Here is a 22398-nt window from a genome sequence, read left to right as displayed (position 1 = left end):
CAGGGTTTGGTGCCAGGATGCCTGGGCTGCAGGAAGCAAGGAGGGTGCATCAGCTCAGCAATGAAGAAACACTGAGGATCTGATATCTTGGATGCTTGCAATCCATTGTTGTGGGATAACCAGCATGCTTAAATCTAATTAATACATGAAAGGGTTAAGACCATAGAGTAAGCTGTCCTGCCAGGCTTAGCTCAGTCACTCCCACTCACCTAGGGAGGAAGGTAATCAAGCATATTGTTCCCCTTCAGTCTACCTGAGAAGCTCAGCGTGTGAAGAGGTTTGAGCTGGTTGCTGCAGCTCAGGCCGCATGGCTTTTACAAGCCATAATTTAGGAACTTAGTCACCACTGTAACTAAGACATGTTTACTGCCTATGTTTTTCTGGCTGATGTATGGGAAAGCACATTAACTCAATCTCTGAAGAGTTTGTAAGCAAACCAATTTAAGTTTGCCAAATGTGTGGTCTTTTTTATGCTGAGGGAAGAGGGGAACTTTGAAAGGAACTTAGAAAGGCAAGTTTCAAAAATCTAACAGCCTGTATTTCCACTCTTTACTTTGTTGCATATTTTGTGATTTTAAATCTCTGACAGGGTTCTCTCACCAGCTAGACCTTGTCCCAAACCTGGATCATGGCATTTAGAGAATTCTCTCCTTATATACCTATTTTTTCCCCTTGCCACTAATAATAATAATAATAATAATAATAATAATTTATTATTTATTCCCCAGCCACTCTGGGTGGCTTCCCAAAAAATATTAAAATACTGTAATACATCAAACATTAAAAGCTTTCCTAAACAGGGCTGCCTTCAGGTATCTTCTAAAAGTCTGGTACTTGTACTCTTTGACATCTGGTGGGAGGGCGTTCCACAGGGAGGGCGCCACTACCGAGAAGGCCCTCCGCCTGGTTCCCTGTAACTTGGCTTCTCGCAGTGAGGGAACCACCAGAAGGCCCTCGGCGCTGGACCTCAGTGTCCGAGCAGAACAATGGGGGTGGAGATGCTCCTTCAGGTATACAGGACCAAGGCCATTTAGGGCTTTAAAGGTCAGCACCAACATTTTGAAATGTGCTCAGAAATGTACTGGGAGCCAATGCAGGTCTTTCAAGACCAGTGTTATATGGTCTTGGCGGCCTCTCCCAGTCACCAGTCTAGCTGCCGCATTCTAGATTAGTTGTAGTTTCCAGGTCACCTTCAAAGGTAGCCCCATGTAGAGCGCATTGCAGTAGTCCAAGCGGGAGATAACCAGAGCATGCACCACTCTGGCGAGACAGTCTGCAGGCAGGGAGGGTCTCAGCCTGCATACCAGATGGAGCTGGTAAACAGCTGCCCTGGATACAGATTTGACCTGTGCCTCCATGGACAGCTATGAGTCCAAAATGACTCCCAGGCTGCGCACCTCGTCCTTCAGGGGCACAGTTACCCTATTCAGGACCAGGGAATCCTCCACACCTGCCCGCCCCCTGTCCCCCCAAAACAGTACTTCTGTCTTGTCAGGATTCAACCTCAATCTGTTAGCCGCCATCCATCCTCCAACCACCTCCAGACACTCATAGGGTTGATGTTGATGCAAACTTCTCCACCCATGCCTTTTGTTTGTTTGCGTTAGTGCATCTATCTTTTCAACAGGGGGAGGATGGCCCAGCTGGTCGGAAAGGAGAAAAGGGAGATCCCGGACTTTCTGTAAGTGGTTTATTCATAGATTTGTGACTATTTGGGGCCACGTGTCAAGGATTCTTCAGCTGTGATTTTTTGAGTCCCTTCCAACCCCACACACTTCTCTGATTCTGTAACTGATTCCGTTTCGCAAGATCCTCCAAAACCCTCAGGAAATGAGCAAGAAGTTTGCTAATAATAATAATAATAATAATAATAATAATAATAATAATAATTCAGATGTCTTTTAAAAATAGGATAGCTGCTTATTTCCTTGACATCTGATGGGAGCAGGGACCGAGCAATGGGAGCTCACCCCATCGCAGGGATTTGAACCGCCAACCTTCTGATCTGCAAGTCCTAGGCTCTGTGGTTTAACCCACAGCGCCACCCGCGTCCCTGTGCTGAAAAGTAAACTTACCTAATTCACACTTTCTGAAACACAGCACACGCATCTTTTGAAATTTTGAAGTGTACTTCTCCAGCCACATTATGAGACAAATAAACATATCCCAGAGTAAGGTGTTCACATAAATTCATATATTATTGGGAATAACATAGAGAGACATACTATATTTAGGGGGAAATGCTTTGCAAAAGTTTCTCTATTTGAGGAGGGGGAGTCATACATTAGGATAAATTCATGCTAAAATGCTGAAGAATTGTCATGATATATATTATATATATTATAAAAGTGTAAACTAATGTGGGAAATCCAATTTAAGACAGGAAATCCAAGGAACTGAGAGAAGCTTAAACTGCCGTGTTTGCCCACCCCTGGCAGAATCTACTTTGAGTGCCAGGCAAGAGTGAACTGGGAAGTAGAGTTTGCAGGATCCTAACCTCCGCGTTTCTGCTTTGTTGCGGCCGCAGGTGGGAGACGTAAAGGACATTGTCAGGAGCGAGATGAGCGACAAAGGTGGTGAGCAAAGCCAAAGCAACCCCTCTCCTGCCCCCCCCCCCGCCCCCCGCCCCCAGTATTGAGACTGGCAGCCCCTGAGACTCCTCTACTGTAAATTGGATCAATTTGAATGCTGGCACAGTCTTGCCTGTCAAAGCAAATTTCACCCCATTAGCTGCAAACCGGGCTGTTTTGCCAAGCCAGCTGGCTAGATGAATCCCAGCTCTTGCTGGGCACGAGGTCTTCGTGGCGACCGTGACCTCCGTTGTGGGCAGTCGTGACTTACCTCCGTAGCCGTAGTTTGCAAATTCCTGCTCCCTGCAGGGTTGGAGCAGCAAATCCCTCTATTTTCACGCTGGTTCCTCTGTTTATGGCTTTTGGCTCTCTTGTGAAGAGGTAGGGAACCTCAGACCTGAGGAATGAATGCGGCCCTCCAAACCTCTCTGCCTGGCCCTTGGAAGCCTCCTCAGGCCACATTGGCTCTGCTTTATACACATTGAGTGTTTTGTTTTGTTTTGTTTTGTTTTGTTTTGTTTTGTTTTGTTTTGTTTTGTTTTGTTTTGTTTTGTTTTGTTTTGTTTTGTTTTGTTTTGTTTTGTTTTGTTTTGTTTTGTTTTGTTGCCTGGCTAGAAATCCTTTAAATCTGACAATCCCTCTGTTATGAGGGCTATGAATACAACCTCCTGGGCAGGACTGGAACTTAGAGGGGAGGGCTGTTATGTACTGAGTTGAATAGGATCCAAAATGCAGCAGTCTGATTGGTCCTAGAACAATAGGGTCCAGAATGCAGCTAAAGTGGTCTTCAGGTTAAGAACAGTTTCAGGTTAAGTACGGACCTCCGGAATGAATTAAGTACTTAACCCAAGCTACCACTGTACTTAATTCGTTCCGGAGGTCCGTACTTAACCTGAAACTGTTCTTAACCTGAAGCACCACTTTAGCTAATGGGGCCTCCCGCTGCCGCCGCAAAATTTCTGTTCTCATCCTGAAGCAAAGTTCTTAACCCGAGGTACTATTTCTGGGTTAGAGGAGTCTGTAACCTGAAGCATATGTAACCTGAAGCGTATGTAACCTGAGGTACAACTGTAAATACATTATTGCCAGCCAGCAAAATAGAGATTTTGGATGGATGCTTGTGGGGTTTGTGAGAGCCTGCATAGAAGCTATCCTATTGTGCAATGTTAAAATTGGCTATTTGTTCTCCTTCCACTTTTGCCTCTAACCACCGCTGGCTTCTCAATTTGATCCTTTTACATGGTTTGGATGTTTTTGTGGTATTTTATGCATTGTGACTTGCCATTATTTTTATTGATTATACTTCAGTAATTCTTTATTGTAACTGATATGTGTAAACTGTTTAATTATTATTATTTGCTGATATTTAATTTTACTGTCCACTACTCGGTCCCAAGGGACGCAGGTGGCACTGTGGGTTAAAGCCTCAGCGCCTAGGACTTGCCGATCGAAAGGTCGGCGGTTCGAATCCCTGCGGCGGGGTGCGCTCCCGCTGCTCGGTCCCAGCGCCTGCCAACCTAGCAGTTCGAAAGCACCTCCGGATGCAAGTAGATAAATAGGGACCGCTTACCAGCGGGAAGGTAAACGGCGTTTCCGTGTGCGGCTCTGGCTCGCCAGAGCAGCGATGTCACGCTGGCCACGTGACCCGGAAGTGTCTCCGGACAGCGCTGGCCCCTGGCCTCTTAAGTGAGATGGGCGCACAACCCCAGAGTCTGTCAAGACTGGCCCGTACGGGCAGGGGTACCTTTACCTTTACCTTTACTCGGTCCCAGCTCCTGCCAACCTAAGAGTTCGAAAGCACGTCAAAGTGCAGGTAGATAACTAGGTACCGCTCCGGTGGGAAGGTAAACGGCGTTTCCATGCACCGCTCTGGTTCACCAGAAGCGGCTTAGTCATGCTGGACACATGACCTGGAAGCTGTACGCCGGCTCCCTTGGCCAATAAAGTGAGATGAGCACCACAACCCCAGAGTCGGCCATGACTGGACCCAATGGCCAGGGGTCCCTTTACCTTTTTATTATATTCTAATGGGTTGCCAAATATTGCTGCATATGATATGTTGCCTATTTTAAAGTTATTGTGGCTTCTTTGGATCAGATTGTTATTAGGCATGTGATCTATAATGCCGACCTTGTTGTTTCTTAAGCTTCTAAACCGCTTTACATATAGTAATATATAGGAAGGCAGTATACAAATTATAAGTGAAATGAAGTGTGGCCCCCAGCAAATTGCCCGGAAGGAAATACAAACCTCAGCCTGGGCAACAAGGTCCTCCCTGGGACTACTCTAGTGCCCTCAGAGCCAAACAAGGGAAGGCAGGGTGTTAAGAAACCTTTTCAAACTGCACTTTCCCAAAGTCCTGTGTCAAACTCTCTTTTTCTCTTCCCTTTATCACAGCTTGTGCCGGTGAGTTGGGAACAGGGAACACAATGCTGTTCCAAGGGATAAGTATGGCATTTCTAAACTTTCAAATAGGTAGCTGCAAGAGGCAGAAATGTCTCATAATAATTAAATAATAATAATAATAATAATAATAATAATAATAATAATAATAATAATAATATTGTGGGAGTACTTGGAGCTCGCAAAGCTGACACATGATAAACCTAAAAAGATGGTGAAAGAAGAATGGGAATGTTTAAATAATTATCTAGGGGATAATTATCCCCTTTTGTTTCCTTTTTTTCCCTTTCCCTTTTTTATTTCTTCCTTCCTTCTTCTTCCCTTTTTCTTTCTTCTTTTTTCTTTCTCATAATGGCTTATGTTCTATGCCATGTACTTTGATATTTTTTGTATTTTTTTTTTAGCCTTTTCCATTATTAAGGATTTTTCTTTTGTAATTTTGGTTGTTTATATTTATCTGTATTTGTTTAAGGCAAAATAAAAATTTAAATTATAATAATAATAATCTGACTGGATTTCCGCAGCCACTCTAGGCGGCTTGCAGCGCATAAAAAATTGCAAAACATTAGACATTAAAAAAAATTCCCATACAGGGAAGCGATTGATGGTTACAATGGTGGTGATTACTGACTAGATTTCTTACCCGCCCTTCCCTGTAAAGTTCCCAGAGTGCATTGTAGCTATATAAAAAAGCAACATTGAAATTAGTTAAACCAATTTGCAATGAGAAAAATAGTTTGGATCCTAAATATGCACACACACACACACACACACCTGGTGTCAAGGTCAGAGTAAATAATAATAATAAATTTTTATTTATACCCCGCCCTTCCTGGTTCAAAAACTGGGCTCAGGGCGGCTAACAACAAATGTAAAACACTTTAAAACACTTAATTTATAAAAGCAGCATAAAATACAGTATAAAAATGTTAAGTTGTGGGTGAACATATCAGACGACACAGCGATTCTTTCAAAGCAGCTCTTTATTTGTAAGCTGGAACTGAACTGAACTGAGGAGCTCAGTCAGCCTGCTTATATAGAGCTCCAGAACAATGTAACTGTTGCAACTTTCTAAAACTATCCAATCACTGAACGTCACTTTCGATCCTTCATTTGCATACAAACTATCCAATCACTGAACGTCACTTTTGATCCTTCATTTGCATAACTATCTACAGTATCCCCCTGCTGGCCCAGGGTGAGAACTTCAGTACATAACAGAAAACATGAATAACAATAAAAATCAAAAATCAAAAATCAATTAGATAATCCCCAGGGCTAGCTGGCTGAATTGGTCCTACTTGGGCCAGCAAGGAGGCCAGGGGAGAAGAGGTATGTCTTCTGCATACGACAAATCTAGAACAATTAAGGTGCCAGACACACCTCTATAGGAATTCCACATCTTAGGGGCTGTCACAGAGAAGGCCCTCTCCTGAGCCACCACCCTTGGGTGGTGGAACGACCAAGAGGGCTTCCTCTGCCAATCTTAGCACCCAATAGGGTCTGTAGGGACACAGATATTTGGGGCCTAAGTCTTGTCCTCTCTCCTCTCCCTCCCTCTCATTTTCCTTTCAAACAGGCAAAAACTTCCACCTGGCGAATAGATTGGCAGACCCCGATGTTGATTACCTAGCAGATACCCAAGAGACAGAGAAAAGGTCTCTGCTGCCTGAAGGTCTGGCAGAGCAAGGATTATTTGGTGAAATACAGAACAGGACCAACGCAGGGGTGCTGCTGAGAGAATCTGTGCCACCTCTGGCAGGTAAATCTTTTTCTTCCCTAAGATGCTTGTTTGGCAACTTGGAAGACATTTTTCCTGGCACTCAGTGGCAGGCATGAAATGCACTCCCAAAAGCAGCCATGTGGGGTGGGCAGGGAAATCCTAATTTTGCCCGGGGAGCTAGAGAGTGATGGATCTTTAACTCCACTTAAAGCTGGCCACAGTGGAAGATGCTGGAATCATATTTTGCTGTAAATCCAATTGATGGCTCGATTGAGAGATGGATGGATGATGGGATGGATAGATAAATAATGGGTGGCTCGTGCCTTTTGGATAACGGTAAGGCAGAAGATCACTGCAGATCAGATGGTGACAGCAGTCACGAAATTAAAAGACGCCTGCTTCTTGGGAGAAAAGCGATGATAAACCTAGACAGCATCTTAAAAAGCAGAGACATCACCTTGCCGACAAAGGTCCGTATAGTTCAAGCCATGGTTTTCCCAGTAATGATGTATGGAAGTGAGAGCTGGACCATAAAGAAGGCTGATCGCCAAAGAATTGATGCTTTTGAATTATAGAGGAGACTCTTGAGAGTCCCATGGACTGCAAAAAGATCAAACTCCTTCAAATTCTGAAGGAAATCAGCCCTGAGTGCTCCCTGGAAGGACAGATCCTGAAGCTGAGGCTCCAATACTTTGGCCATCTCATGAGAAGAGAAGACTCCCTGGAAAAGATCCTGATGTTGGGAAATATGGAGGGCACAATGAGAAGGGGAAGACAGAGGACGAGATGGTTGGACACTGTTCTTGAAGCTACCAACCAGCATGAGTTTGACCAAACTGCGGGAGGCAGTGGAAGACAGGAGTGCCTGGCGTGCTCTGGTCCAGGGGTGACAAAGAGTTGGACATGACTAAACGACTAAACAACAAAAACAAAAGGCAGAAGACAGGTATCAGTATCAGGTGGCACCAACAATGACAGACAGAGCCACCTTGTGACAGGTTTTAGGAAAGATGGGTGATTGATGGTTGATTGATTGTTTAATTTCTATGCCGCTTAATATAGTGTTGCCATTTTTCAAAAAGTGAAAATTTGGACTTTGGGGAGCAAAATTATTGAGTGTTGGTTTTTTTTTAGTTTTGCCAAAAGTTGCTGAGCTTTCTTTGCCAAATCTCAAAAAAAAAAGTTTTTGAGCTTTGAATTCGCCAAAATCTACACATCGGCTGTCATACATCTGAATTTCCCCTGACATTTCATTTACCTCCCTGCCGCAGTGGTACCTATTTATCTCCTTGCACTTTGACATGCTTTCGAACTGCTAGGTTGGCAGGAGCTGCGACAGAGCAATGGGAGCTCACCCCGCCGCGGGAATTCGAACTGCCAACCTTCTGATCAGCAAGCCCAAGAGGCTCAGTGGTTCAGACCACAGCGCCACCTGCATCCCTAGTGCTGTAGCATGGGGGATGTATCACAGAACTATCTGCAATGATGTGTGCGGACAGTCCAGTATAAACCTGCTACTAATGCACTATTTTTTGCATCCATGCCATGTGGGAAACACTTGCAAAAATACAAACAAAATGAAAACACTACACCAGGAGATGATGCTGTATAATTTTGTGGCATGGTACACCTGTGCTCTCGAACATCATCTCATCTCTCTGTCTGAATATCATGTGCCAGGATCCCTGGGCATCCAAACCCCCTGGAATTGGGAGCTGAATTGTTGCCACTTCCATCAGGGCAACGTGCGCCTGACAGGCTTAGCTTGCCCCCTTTCCACTCTGCAAAAGGAGGCTGCATTCCTTCGCCATAGGAGGGGAAGCAATGCTTTGAATTCTGTGCACCCAGGTGGTTATGTGGGTTTGGGTCAAGGCAGCTTCTAATCACAAAAACCTTGGAGGGTCAACAACCGGGATGTGGAGGACTTGGGCTGTTAGGCCCAGGCGGGGAGGCGTGTATTAACCTTAATTTCATTTTCCTTAGCGCCTGTTGCGTTTCCTGCACTCGCTTTCTCTCTCCCGCTACTAAACCTGAATTAAAACACCCCAGGTTTCCTGTGCCTGAAGTACTGCTTTTAAGAAAAGGAACAGGAAACTCAATAAAAAGGACAATTAGCAACCCATCTAGCTTATTGTGCCAATGCAATGAGGACGTATAGGACATCAAAGGGCTATACCTTCTTCTAAAAAGGTAAAGGTAAAGGGACCCCTGACCATTAGGTCCAGTCGTGGATGACTCTGGGGTTGCGGTGCTCATCTCACTTTATTGGCCGAGGGAGCCGGCGTACAGCTTCCGGGTCATGTGGCCAGCATGACTAAGCTGCTTCTGGCAAACCAGAGCAGCGCACGGAAACGCCATTTACCTTCCCGCCAGAGCAGTACCTATTTATCTACTTGCACTTTGACGTGCTTTCGAACTGCTAGGTTGGCAGGAGCAGGGACCGAGCAACGGGAGCTCACTCCGTCGCAGGGATTCAAACCGCCGACCTTCTGATCAGCAAGTCCTAGGCTCTGTGGTTTAACCCACAGCGCACATATCATTAAGAATCCAAAATAAAGAGGGCGTCTAGGTGCTCATGCGATGGAATGCTTTCCCATCAAAGAATTCCCCCGCATATAGAGAACTAGCTTGTCAGGGGTAAGGGTTCTAGCCGCCGGACCTGCTTGATATACACATACAGGGCATTTTTACCATGTAAGAGCTTGCAGTCCAGACCGGAGATAGTTTTGCCACCTCCATGAGAATTAAGCCAATTGTTTATTGCTAACTCTCAAGGCTTCCATTGAGCTGGACTTTCCAATCGTCTCTGCTACTTGCCATTAGCAACAGGGTCAAGGAGGGGCTCGTGTGGAATCTGATCAAGTTGGGGGGAACCTAATTCACACATTCCAGAAAAGTACGTAAAACGAAATGCCACCATCCGTTGAAATTTGCACTTCTCTGAATTTTGCGAGGTCGTTTCTCCCGTCGAGTGATATTTATGAAAACGTGCAGATGTGTGCATTAGAAGGCATAGATCCGTGAATGCGACTTACCAAAAAAGGCATTCTGATAGGGGAAATTGCTTTGCAAAAAATGTGCGGACAGATTTTTGCAAGGACTAAAAAAAAAAGTGATGTGGAAATATGGAGATTTGACCTTAAGATAGAAAAATGGAAATTGACCAATTCCCCCATTCCTTACTCAAGCCAGATTCCTTCTCTCCATGCTAACAAGGACAGTTTTCAGCCCTGGGGGCTTGAAGGGGGTGGAGTATGGCAGGCCTACATGCGATTGACCCTCAGCTCAGCTTCCCATTAGTGGCTGGCAGCCGGGCTTATAAATAGCTTTTCCCCGGCGTTGAGCGCAGATAGCAAATCTGAATGCTGACAGGATTCTGCCGTCGGGACAGACCCATCTCCTCCTGTTTAGTTTTGGACCCTCTCAGACATACAGATTCCCCCCCCCCAGCTCCCTGACATTCACCCCCGGCCTCCCCCAACACGGCCACCGATTCCCCTCTGACTAACACCCAACCTTTTCGCCTAAGCCGTTAAAAGCCATTAAGTCTCCTTTTTATTGCTCCCGATGCTTCTGCTGCCACGGCGATTGTTTCCGTGACATTTTTATCAAGAGCTCCTCGTACGGCGGGGAGAGAGGGGGGGTGCGGGCCACGCCAAGCCCGTAGCGATCAATATTTAAATCTCTCAGCAAATTTATTTGCATGCCCTCATTAACCGGCGGATTTCCATTTGCCTCTGCGGCTCCAGGGGATAAAGAGATAATGGATCCGTCTCGGCGCTGGCGGTGGCGAGCACGCCAAGCCCATTACGGGGTGAAAAGCAGCGAATTAAATGGCATTTCGGAGAGCCACTTTCACTAGAGGAAGTGTCCCTGGTAATGGAGCACATGTGGGGAAGGGGAGGGGGGATGTGGCTTAACCAGCCCCCGGGGGGGGGAACCCTGTCTCTTTTCAACAGCGAAGGAAATTGGCGAATATGAAGCTGAGTTTTCACCTATGGTTGACATCAGCTGGGTGCAAAGTTCTATTTATTTATTTATTTATTTATTTATTTATTTCCCTGCCCATCTAGCTGGGTTTCCCCAGCCACTCTGGGTGGCTCCCAACAAATATTTAAAAACACAATAAAACATCAAACATTAAAAACTTCGCTAAACAGGGCTGCCTTCAGATGTCTTCTAAAAGTCAGATACAGTGGTACCTCGGGTTACAGACACTTCAGGTTACAGACTCCGCTAACCCAGAAATAGCACCTCGGGTTAAGAACTTTGCTTCAGGATGAGAACAGAAATCATGCGGTGGCAGCAAGAGGCCCCATTAGCTAAAGTGGTGCTTCAGGTTAAGAACAGTTTCAGGTTAAGAAAGGACCTCCAGAACTAATCAAGTTCTTAACCCAAGGTACCACTGTAGTTGTTTATTTCCTGGACATCTGATGGGAGGGCATTCCACAAGGCGGGCGCCGCTACCGAAAAGGCCCTCTGCCTGGTTCCCTGCAACTTCACCTTTCAGTGACGGAACCGCCAGAAGGCCCTCGGCGCTGGACCTCAGTGTCCGGGCTGAACGATGGGGGTGGAGACGCTTCTTCAGGTATACTGGACCGAGGCCATTTAGGGCTTTCAAGGTCAGCACCAACACTTTGAATTGTGCTCGGAAACGTACTGGGAGCCAGTGTAGGTCTTTCAAGACCAGCATTATGTGGTCTCAGCGGCCGCTCCCAGTCACCAGTCTAGCTGCCGCATTCAGGTTTAGTATAAAGCACTCTTGCAACAAACTGCCTGTTGACATGAGAGTGGGATTCCTCTTGACAAAGTAAGAACATCAGAAGATGAATAAGGCTGAAAACGGTCCACATCCGTTCTAGCATCCTGTTCCCAAAGTGGCCAATGAGATGTCGCAATGGGAAGCCCGGAAGCAGAACCAAAACACAACAGCCCTGTCTAAACATAGCCATCACAGCAAGTTGTCACTGATAGCCTCCGTGAATTCATACAAGAAGAAGGAGAGTTTGGATTTGATATCCCGCCTTTCACTCCCTTTAAGGAGTCTCAAAGCGGCTAACATTCTCCTTTCCCTTCCTCCCCCGCAACAAACACTCTGTGAGGTGAGTGAGGCTGAGAGACTTCAGAGAAGTGTGACTGGCCCAAGGTCACCCAGCAGCTGCATGTGGAGGAGCGGGGAAGCGAACCCGGTTCACCAGATTACGAGACTACCGCTCTTAACCACTACACCACAACCCCCTTTACAAGCTGTCCATGTTTGTGGCTGTCGCTGTATCCCATGGATGTGAATTCCATGCACTCGTCAAATTGTAGAGTTGAAAGGGACCCTGTGGTCATCTAGTCCAACCCCCTACAATGCAGGAATCTCAACTGAAGCACGCCTGACAGATGACCACTCAACCTCTGCTTGGGAGTTAGAAGGACGCTGGCGCCGCCAAAGGTTCCAGGGTCAACCTGATCTGGATCCAGATTGTGATCTATTTTGGGGGCTTCACACAGGAGAGGGACGGCCTCTCCTGGTATGCCCCGTAGAGGACCTTAAGGTCCACAAATGACAACATTTTTGAGGTCCCGAGCCTCAAGGTGGTTAGATTGGTCTCAACTAGGGCCAGGGCCTTTTCAGTACTGGCCCCGACTTGGTGGAACGCTCTGTCACAAGAGACCAGGGCCCTGCGGGACTAGACATCTTTCCGCAGGGCATGCAAGACAGAGCTGTTCCGCCTGGCCCTTGGTTTGGACTCAGTCTGACCCTTATGTTTCCCTCCCCTTATGGTTTTGATCTATGGGCTACTATTAAAATGAGGCTGCATTTTAAATTATATTTTAACCCGTATTTTAAATTGGTTTGTGTGTGTTTTTACTTGTAAATTTACTGGTATTAGCCGCCTTGAGCCCAGCTCTGGCCGGGGAGGGCAGGCTATAAATAAAAATGTATTATTTATTATTATTAATTATAGTTTAAAACCATAACTACATGTGGAGGGGGGGTGGGCACATACATGCAGCCTGCAGACCTCTCTTCCCTTCCTCTCCACCATTCTTCATAAAAACCTCCAAGGAGGGAGAGTCCACCATCTCCTGTGGGCTACTCCATTCCACTGTTGAACGGCTTGCTACCAGAAATTTCTTCCTGAAGTTTAGTTGGAACCTCCTGCCTTGTAACTTGAAGCCATTGATTCGAGTCCTACCCTCTAAAGCAGAAGAAATCTCTTCAAATATCTCATGGGGCTGTCACATAGTACAGTAGCTACAAGCGCAAAATTCAGAAAAGTGCAAATTTCAAAGGATGGTTGTGTTTTTTCGGTTGTTGTGTTGTTTTGGATAGTGCAAAATAGGGTGGTTTTTCTTCGCATTTGACCTGAATCAAAGTTCTTCTCCACGTCCTTAGCTGTAAAAGGTAAAAGACCCCCGGACAGTTAAGTCCAGTCAAAGGCGACTATGGGGTTGCGGCACTCATCTCGCTTTCAGGCCGAGGGAGCCGGCGTTTGTCCACAGACAGCTTTCTGGTCATGTGGCCAGCATGGCTAAGCCGCTTCTGGTGCAACAGAACACTGTGACGGAAGCCAGAGCGCACGGAAACGGTGATTACCTTCCCGCCAGAGCGGTACCTATTTATCTGCTTGCACCAGTGTGCTTTCGAACTGCTAGGTTGGCAGGAGCTGGGACAGAGCAACAAGAGCTCAACCCATCGTGCAGATTCAAACCCCCGACCTTCTGATCGGCAAGCCCAAGAGGCTCAGTGGTTTAGACCACAGCGCCACCCTCATCCCTCCTTAGCTGTGACTGAAATGCATTCCAATTTCTCCACTCTCTTACCCCATCTCTCTGCCCCCCTTGCTTCCTCTGTGGTTTCTCATGCGCTGAATTTTAGATTGTTACCTCCTTCGGCCAGGGACCTATAAAGTCATATCTCATGTTACATTTGCTTCACGTTATGTTTTTTCAGGTTGTGTCCCGCGGCAACTCGGAAGTACCAGAAAGGGTTACTTCTGGGTTTCGCCGCTCACGCAAGGGCAGACGCGCATAATGATGTCATGCGCATGCGCAGAAGCAGCAAATCACAACCCGCATGTGCGCAGACGCGCTACTGCAGGTTGTGTTCGTTTCATGTTGCGAACGGGCCTCCGGAATGGTACCACTGTATTTATAATGCACCAGGCATATCAATGGCACTGGTAGAATCATAGAATCATAAGGGCCATCGAGTCCAACCCCCTGCCAAGCAGGAAACACCATCAGAGCACTCCTGACATATGGTTGTCAAGCCTCTGCTTAAAGACCTCCAAAGGAGACTCCACCACACTCCTTGGCAGCAAATCCCACTGTCGAACAGCTCTTACTGTCAGGAAGTTCTTCCTAATGTTTGGATGGAATCTTCTTTCTTGTAGTTTGGAACCATTGCTCCGTGTCCGCTTCTCTGGAGCAGCAGAAAACAACCTTTCTCCCTCCTCTATGTGACATCCTTTTATATATTTGAACATGGCTATCATATCACCCCTTAACCCCCTCTTCTCCAGGCTAAACATGCCCAGCTCCCTTAGCCGTTCCTCATAAGGCATCGTTTCCAGGCCTTTGACCATTTTGGTTGCCCTCCTCTGGACACGTTCCAGTTTATCAGTGTCCTTCTTGAACTGTGGTGCCCAGAACTGGACACAGTACTCCAGGTGAGGTCTGACCAGAGCAGAATACAGTGGCACTATTACTTCCCTTGATCTAGATGCTATACTCCTATTGATGCAGCCTCCTATTGATGGTAGTACCTGGGGTTTTAAAATTGGATTTTCATTTAACACATTGAGTTCCTCTCTCTCTCTCTCTCTCTCTCTCTCTCTCTCCACCCAAAGTTCCTTGAAGTGATGATGACGTCTCACCCACTCACAAGCTGTTTGTGGTTCTTTGCAGATCCGTGTGCCCTGCCAATGGACGAAGGCTCCTGTCTACGGTACACAGTCCTCTGGTATTACCACCAGGCAGCCAACAACTGCCGGCCTTTTATATTTGGAGGCTGCGGGGGGAACGCCAATCAGTTTCCATCCAAGCAGAAATGCGAGCTGTGGTGCAAGAAGACTACAGGTGAGACAGCTTTGTGTGCTGGCGAGGCTGTGTCACGGTCCGGTTCATGGGCGATCGACGTCCCGGCAGGGGATGTCAGGACCGGGGGCAAGATGGCAGGGTGGGAGCAGGAACGGGGCTCCAGAAGCCAGGAGTCAGGAAGCCAAGAGTCTGAGGGTCAGAGAGCCGGGAGTCAAGAAGTCAAGGGTCCGAGGATCAAGAAGCAAGGAGTCAAGAAGTCAGGGGTCCGAGGATCAAGAAGCAAGGAGTCACGAAGTCAGGGGTCCGAGGATCAGGAAGCAAGGAGTCAAGGGTCCGAGGATCAAGAAGCAAGGAGTCACGAAGTCAGGGGTCCGAGGATCAAGAAGCGAGGAGTCAAGAAGTCAGGGGTCCGAGGATCAAGAAGCGAGGAGTCAAGAAGTCAAGGGTCTGAGGATCAGGAAGCAAAGAGTCACGAAGTCAGGGGTGCAAGGGTCGAGGAGTCAAACGCAGCAAGGCAAGAAATGTGTTGCTGTGGCAAAGAGCCGAAGGGAAATGCTGACCTTATATCCCTTCCCGGCTCTTGCCACCAGGTGCTGTGAGTTCCTAATCGGCCTCACGTGTGCGGCCGCGCCTTGCCTCTCCAGAACAAACTTAGGAAGGCCGCAGTCCTGCAAAGTCCTACTGGTCACAGGGTCTAGCTCCTGCACGCACACCTGACAGGCTGGGACCAAGGGGCATGTGGCTGTCAGACTTCCGGTTGGCGCCGGCGCTAATGGCGGCTCGCTCTCCGTTCTCCGGAGAGAGAGCTGCTCCGCGAGTTCGGGTCTGACCGCTACGGCGAAGCGGGGACCCCTAAAATCACAGGCGCGGAAGCCTGTGAGCAAGGAGACTCGGTGGGCATCGTTTGCGCCCCCTTTTACTGCGAAAGAGCCTTTTTAAAGGCTCCGGAGGAGCATCGGGGGAGCGCAGAGCTGAGAGTCGCTACCCAGCTCGTGGAGTGAAGCCGCATCGCCATTAGCGGGGAGCGCCGACTTCTTCCTGTTATTCGGACTGAAAGAGATTCCCGTGAGTAGGATTGGCAACCCTTTCGGGACTTTAAATTCAATTTCTTTTAAAATTTGGCCGAAAGTGGGGACGGTAAACAAAGGAAGTCTGCCTTCCCCAGATTGCATGACTGCTAAAGCAACGGACTTAGTAAGCTGCAATTGACATCTTTTAAGGGACTTTTTAAAAAAAGGATTAACCCCAGCATTGACTTAAGTCCTCCCCCCTAGGGAGCAGGAACGGGGGGGGGGGGGTGAAAAAGAAAGGAAACCTGCAGGAAAACTTTTTAAGAGACAATCTACCGCAGACTCTATCTCTGGGAACGGACTGCCTGAGTGATACACTTTGACAGGGAGCTGTCAAAGACATTGCAAAGAGGAGACTTTATTTGCTACAATTTATTGAGACTTTGTAAAAATCATTTGGTTGCAACTAAAAGACTGAGAGAAGTTTTTTAGTAACTTTTCCCTCTGAGGGCTTTTGGATTCATTGTTTCCTTGCTATATTGAAGGTCTCAGCTCCCTCTAGAGGATTGGAAGTAACAGTTGCAACACGATTGTTAGTCACTGGCTTTTTCCATTCAAACCTGTTCCTGTGAGAACGACCTTGGGACATGAGCGGCCCTGGAGACGAGATAGCAACAAGATCCAAGTCTAAGGCAGCACATAAGAAAAGGGGCTCTTTATCAGGACTATTGCCAACAGGCCCAGGTGGACAAGAAAAGGGAATAAGTGCATTCATGGAGTCAGTGACGCAGGCATTATTGAAGATAAATGAATCTTTAGAAAGGTTGAACAAACAGAGTACAGAAAATACCAAGCAATTGGCAGATCTAACGGCAAAATTGGAATTGAACACCAAGAGCGTAACGTTTAATACACAGATTATACAACAGCTGGTAGAGGAGAACGCCACAATAAGGAAAATTGCAGAAGAGGCTAAATCTACTGCGGAATCTACACAGGAAAATTTAGTTCCTGTTTGTAGGAGGCTTGACCAGCATGAGGCGACCCTTTCTTTATGGGACATGCAGCGTAAGGAGAAGAACTTAAGACTTAGGTTGGTTCCTGAGAGTGAGGGGGACAACCTAGTGGACTTTCTCACAAAAGAAATTTCAGGCTTTTGGCAGGAAAATCTAGAGGGAACAGAATTTGAGATTACAACCGCCTTCAGATTGGGTAGAAGGCAAGGCAGGAAGATTCCAAGGGACTGCCTGATTACATTGAGGTCGAAAGAGGAGAGAGACAAGATACTTAGTCTGCATTACCAGAAAACACTCCAGATTCAAAACGTCTCTGTGCAAATCTACAGGGATATCCCAAAATATATTTTGGAGGTGAGAACTCAGTTCAAGACTCTGGTGGACCTGCTGAAGAAGAACAACATACCTTTCAGGTGGGAATTTCCACAGGGTTTGTCTTTCAACTTCCAAGGAAAGAAAGTCAAGATAAAGACTGTACAAGATAAAGAACAGTTCCTACACAAATACGGAGAAGACCTGGTGAAAGGGGTCCTCAATTCAACTGCAGATACAGATTTGGGAAATTTGACATTTGGACTCAAATCACCAACGGACGAAGAACAGCTGCAGGGTGCAGTTGGAGGTAACTAATTAACAATGTCTCTGAGAATTTTAACTTGGAACTGTAATGGACTGAACCTTCCCAGGAAAAGGCGTGAGGTTTTTCATATTTTGAAGAAAGAACAATTGGATCTGATTTGCTTGCAAGAAACCCACGTGACAAGAGCACATAGAAGATTACTTATAAATAAAAGATTGGGACAAGAATTTATTTCATCAGATAAAGTTAAGAAAAGAGGAGTGGTGATATACGCAAAAGAGAAATTGGCTCCAAGACAGATTTTTAAAGATGAACAGGGCAGAATCTTGGCAATTGAAATACAGATCCAAGGAGAAAAAATTTTGATACTTGGAATCTATGCACCAAATGAAGGGAAGGCAGAATTCTATAAGAAATTACATGAGACATTAACAAATTATCTGGATTACAAAGTGATTTTATTAGGCGATATGAATGGGGTTGTATCTACAAATATGGACAAAGCGCAAAGACAGGTGATCTCCAAGGATGGGAGACTACCTAAGACTTTCTTTGAAATGACTGATAACTTGGACTTGATCGACATTTGGAGAATAAGAAACCCCCTTGAGAGGGAGGGAACATTCTTTTCAGAATCACAGATGACCTGGACAAGAATAGATCAAATATGGATTACTAGTGGGATGGCTCCTAAGATAAAGAAAGTGGAAATCTGCCCAAAGACATGCTCCGACCACAATGCAGTAAAGATGGAAATGAAAACAACAACAGCTGGCTCTTTTAGATGGAGAATGAATGACACCCTATTTAAAGATCCAGAGGTGTACCAAAAGGCCCAAAAGACTTTGAAGGACTATTTTGAGATAAATCTAAGGACAGAAGTGGAGAAACGAGTGATCTGGGACGCAAGCAAGGCCGTGATGAGGGGTTTCTTGATACAGCAGAACTCCTTGAAAAGGAGGAAACAACAGGAGAAGAAAGACAAAATTTTGGAAAGGATAAAAGACAGTGAAAAGAAACTGAGATCCAATCCAAAGTCACATGAGATTCTGAGACAAATCAAATTGTATCAGAAGCAATATATGGAATTGATGAACCAGGAGATTGAATGGAAAATTAAACGAATGAGACAAAAGACATTTGAATCGGCAGATAAATGTGGGAAACTCCTGTCATGGCAATTGAAGAAGAGACTGAAATTGAACACAGTTACAAGTTTGGAGGTAGATGGAAAGAATATTTCAAAACCAAATGAGATCAGTAACTGCTTTCAGAGCTATTTCAGAAGACTGTATGCACAAGGGCCGGAAAACGAAAGAGACATTGAAGAATTTCTTAAGAAATATGGATTACAAAAAATTTCGCAACAAAGTATGGCGTTTTTAAATGAGAAAATAACTGAACAAGAAATTGAGGGTGCCATTCAAAACATGCAACTGGGGAAATCTCCAGGGCCAGATGGACTAACCTCCAGATATTACAAAGCTTTGAAAGACTGGATAATTCAGCCACTTAAGGAGGTTTGCAACGAGATATTAGAGGGGAAAAGGGCACCTGAGACGTGGAAAGAAGCCTTCATCACACTTATACCAAAGACTGAGGTTGATAAAAAACAGATCAAGAACTACCGCCCTATATCACTACTTAATGTGGATTACAAAATTTTTGCAGACATTTTGGCAAAAAGACTAAAGAAGGTGCTGGTGGAGGAGATTCATAAAGACCAGGCAGGCTTTCTCCCGGGTAGGTATATATCTACTAATGTGAGGAATATAATTGACATTATAGAAATGCTGACAGTGAACATTAATACGAAGGCAGTTCTAATTTTTGTGGACGCGGAGAAAGCCTTTGACAATATATCTTGGAAATTTATGAAAAAGAATCTCCATGGGATGGGGGTAGGCCAAAGGTTTGAAAATGGTATAAGTGCAATTTATTCTGAGCAAAAGGCGAAGTTAATTGTAAATAATGTGGTTATGGATGAACTACCTATAGAAAAAGGGACACGTCAGGGGTGCCCAATATCCCCATTACTTTTTATATCGGTCCTGGAGGTCCTGTTAAATATGATTAGGGGAGATCAGCTGGTAAAAGGGATTCAGGTCGGAGCCAGACATTACAAATTAAAGGCTTTTGCAGATGACTTAGTACTGACCTTGCAAGAGCCAGACACTAGTACCAAAAGAGCTTTGGAATTAATTCAAGTATTTGGCCAGGTCGCAGGATTTAAGTTGAATAAACAAAAAACCAAGGTATTGGAAAAGAACTTAACAAATGTTGAAAGGGAAAGATTCCAAGAGGAAACTGGGTTAGTGGTGGCAAAGAGTGTAAAATACCTGGGGATTAACATGACATCTAAGAATGTGAACTTATTTAAGGACAACTATGACAAGTGCTGGACTGAGATAAAGAAAGACTTAGAAATATGGTCAAACCTGAAGCTTTCCTTGTTAGGTCGAATAGCAGTGATCAAAATGAATGTATTGCCTAGAATGTTGTTTTTGTTTCAGACATTACAAATTGTGGATAAACTGGACTGTTTCAAGAAGTGGCAGAAAGACATATCTAAATTTGTCTGGCAGGGCAAAAAGCCCAGAATTAAGTTTAAGATACTTACTGATTCTAAAGAAAGAGGGGGGTTTGCCCTGCCGGACTTAAGACTTTACTATGAATCGGCAGCTTTCTGCTGGTTAAAAGATTGGCTACTTCTTGAAAATGCAGACATTCTAGATTTGGAAGGATTTGACAATAATTTTGGTTGGCATGCATACATCTGGTATGACAAGGCTAAAGTGTATAAGGGTTTCAAAAATCATATTGTCAGGAAAGCACTATATAATGTATGGATACGGTATAAAGATTTACTGGAAAACAGAACTCCCAGGTGGCTTTCACCTATGGAGGCTAAGGAAGTAAAGAAACTTAATATGACAACCAATTGGCCGAAATACTCTGAGATTTTAGAACAAGAAGGTGGTGAATTTAAATTACAAAGTTATGAGAAAATAAAGTCCAAGGTACGAGATTGGCTCCATTATTTTCAAATAATGGAGGCTTTCAAACAAGACAGGAAAATTGGTTTCCAGGTGGAGAAATCGAAATTGGAAACAGAATTGTTAGAACCCAATACTAAGAATTTATCGAGAATGTACAACTTGCTGTTGAAGTGGAATACAATAGATGAGACAGTGAAGTCTGCTATGGTTAAATGGGCACAGGACATAGGTCATGACATTATGTTTGCTGACTGGGAGCAGTTATGGACCACAGGTATTAAATTTACGGCATGCAATGCCTTACGAGAAAACATTATGAAAATGATTTACAGGTGGTACATGACCCCAGTCAAGCTTGCGAAGATTTACCATTTGCCCAATAACAAATGCTGGAAATGTAATGAGACTGAAGGTACCTTTTTCCACCTTTGGTGGACCTGCCCAAAGATTAAGGCCTTCTGGGAAATGATTTATAATGAAATTAAGAAAGTGCTCAAGTGCACCTTTAACAAGAAACCAGAGGCATTCCTCTTGGGCATGGTCGGCCAGTTGGTGCCGAAGAAGGATAAGAATTTCTTTTTGTACGCTACTACGGCAGCAAGGATTCTTCTAGCAAAGTATTGGAAGACACAAGAGCTACCCACGCTGGAGGAGTGGCAGGCGAAAGTGATTGACTTTATGGGACTGGCAGAAATGACCGGCAGAATCCGCGACCAAGAGAGAGAGACTGTGGAAGAAGATTGGAAGAAATTTAAGATGTATCTTAAGAATTATTATAAAACTGAGGAGTGTTAAAATGCTGAGGGAAAAGAAGACGTAGAATTGCAGCGATAATTGGGTTTAAAAATTTAGGGTGGAATAGAGAAAGAGGACAAATTTATATTTAATTGGGTAAGATAGATTGCTGAATAATGGTACTAAACTAAGGATGCAAAAAGGGAAAGGTATGGGGAAGTCCGGGAAAAGAGGGTTATGAAAATAAGGTTAAGAAAATATGAGTTTGTTGTTTGTTTGTTTTTATGTTGTTTTTCTTTTGTTTGTGATAAAAAATTGGAAATTAACAAGGGGCATGTGGCTGTTGTGCTCTTCTCATGCCGCCCTGCCTGGATCTGAGCCTTGCAAGGCCACTCGGGGAGGGTGGCGTGAGGATGTGGCAACTGTGCGCCATTGATCCCCCACATCACCCGCTCCAAGCAGCCTTGCAAAGCTCAGACTCAGGGAGGGTATCATATGGAGGGCGCAACAGCCATGTTACACGGGGCTGTTGCTGCTTCAGCAGTAGCAAGGTCTGAGGCTGGGCAGGTGTGGGGGGCTCCATTGGCCCTCTGCCCCTCACCCCGCCCCCTGCATGGGGGCATGGGCACACCCACGACCCTGGCGGCATGGAACCCCCATTGTTCGGACACAGAGGTCCAGCTCCGAGGGCCTTCTGGCAGTTCCCTCACCACAAGAAGTGAGGTTCCAGGGAACCAGGCAGAGGGCCTTCTCGGTGGTGGCACCCGCCCTGTGGAACTCCCTCCCACCATATGTCAAGGAAATAAACAACTATCTAACTTTGGGAACACATCTGAAGGCAGCCCTGTTTAGGGAAGTTTTTAATGTTTGACCTTTTATTGTTTTAATATTCTGTTGGAAGCTGCCCATAGTGGCTGGGGGAAACTCAGTCAGATGGGCAGAGTATAAATCATCATTATTATTATTATTATTATTATTATTATTATTATTATTAATTTTTTATTTTCAATGCAAAATTACAACAAAAATTACAAACATTGAATCCAAAATAAAACAGTACAAACAAGGGGGGAAACAAAAGAGAAAAAAGAACACAAAAAAAACCAAAAACACACAACTTAGAAAGAGTAAAAATGTTGAGGTCTTAGAACAAAGGAAGGAAGTCAATACAGTGGTCCCTCGGGTTAAGTACTTAATTCGTTCCGGAGGTCCGTTCTTAACCTGAAACTGTTCTTAACCTGAAGCACCACTTTATCTAATGGGGCCTCCCACTGCCGCCGGAATATGATTTCTGTTCTCATCCTGAAGCAAAGTTCTTAACCTGAAGC

The 22398-nt window shown here is 45.3% G+C and overlaps 1 protein-coding gene across 1 annotated transcript in view; it reads left to right on the top strand.

Moving 5' to 3' along the window:
- The window catches only part of LOC307224864 (uncharacterized protein), a gene marked incomplete at its 5' end in the record, with an annotated part of 180555 nt that overhangs the window by 152641 nt on the left and 5516 nt on the right, over positions 1 to 22398 (top strand). The window contains 4 exons of the mRNA XM_079992034.1: positions 1628 to 1681; positions 2528 to 2576; positions 6553 to 6735; positions 14599 to 14769. Coding sequence (XP_079848160.1) covers positions 1628 to 1681; positions 2528 to 2576; positions 6553 to 6735; positions 14599 to 14769 — 457 coding nt within the window. The remainder of the gene's footprint in view (positions 1 to 1627; positions 1682 to 2527; positions 2577 to 6552; positions 6736 to 14598; positions 14770 to 22398) is intronic.

This window comes from Podarcis cretensis (assembly GCF_951804945.1).
Source record: "Podarcis cretensis genome assembly, chromosome: 10".
Lineage (NCBI taxonomy): Eukaryota > Metazoa > Chordata > Lepidosauria > Squamata > Lacertidae > Podarcis > Podarcis cretensis.
The sequence above is the reverse complement of the archived record's forward strand: the minus strand, read 5'-3'. Positions and strand labels throughout refer to the sequence as shown.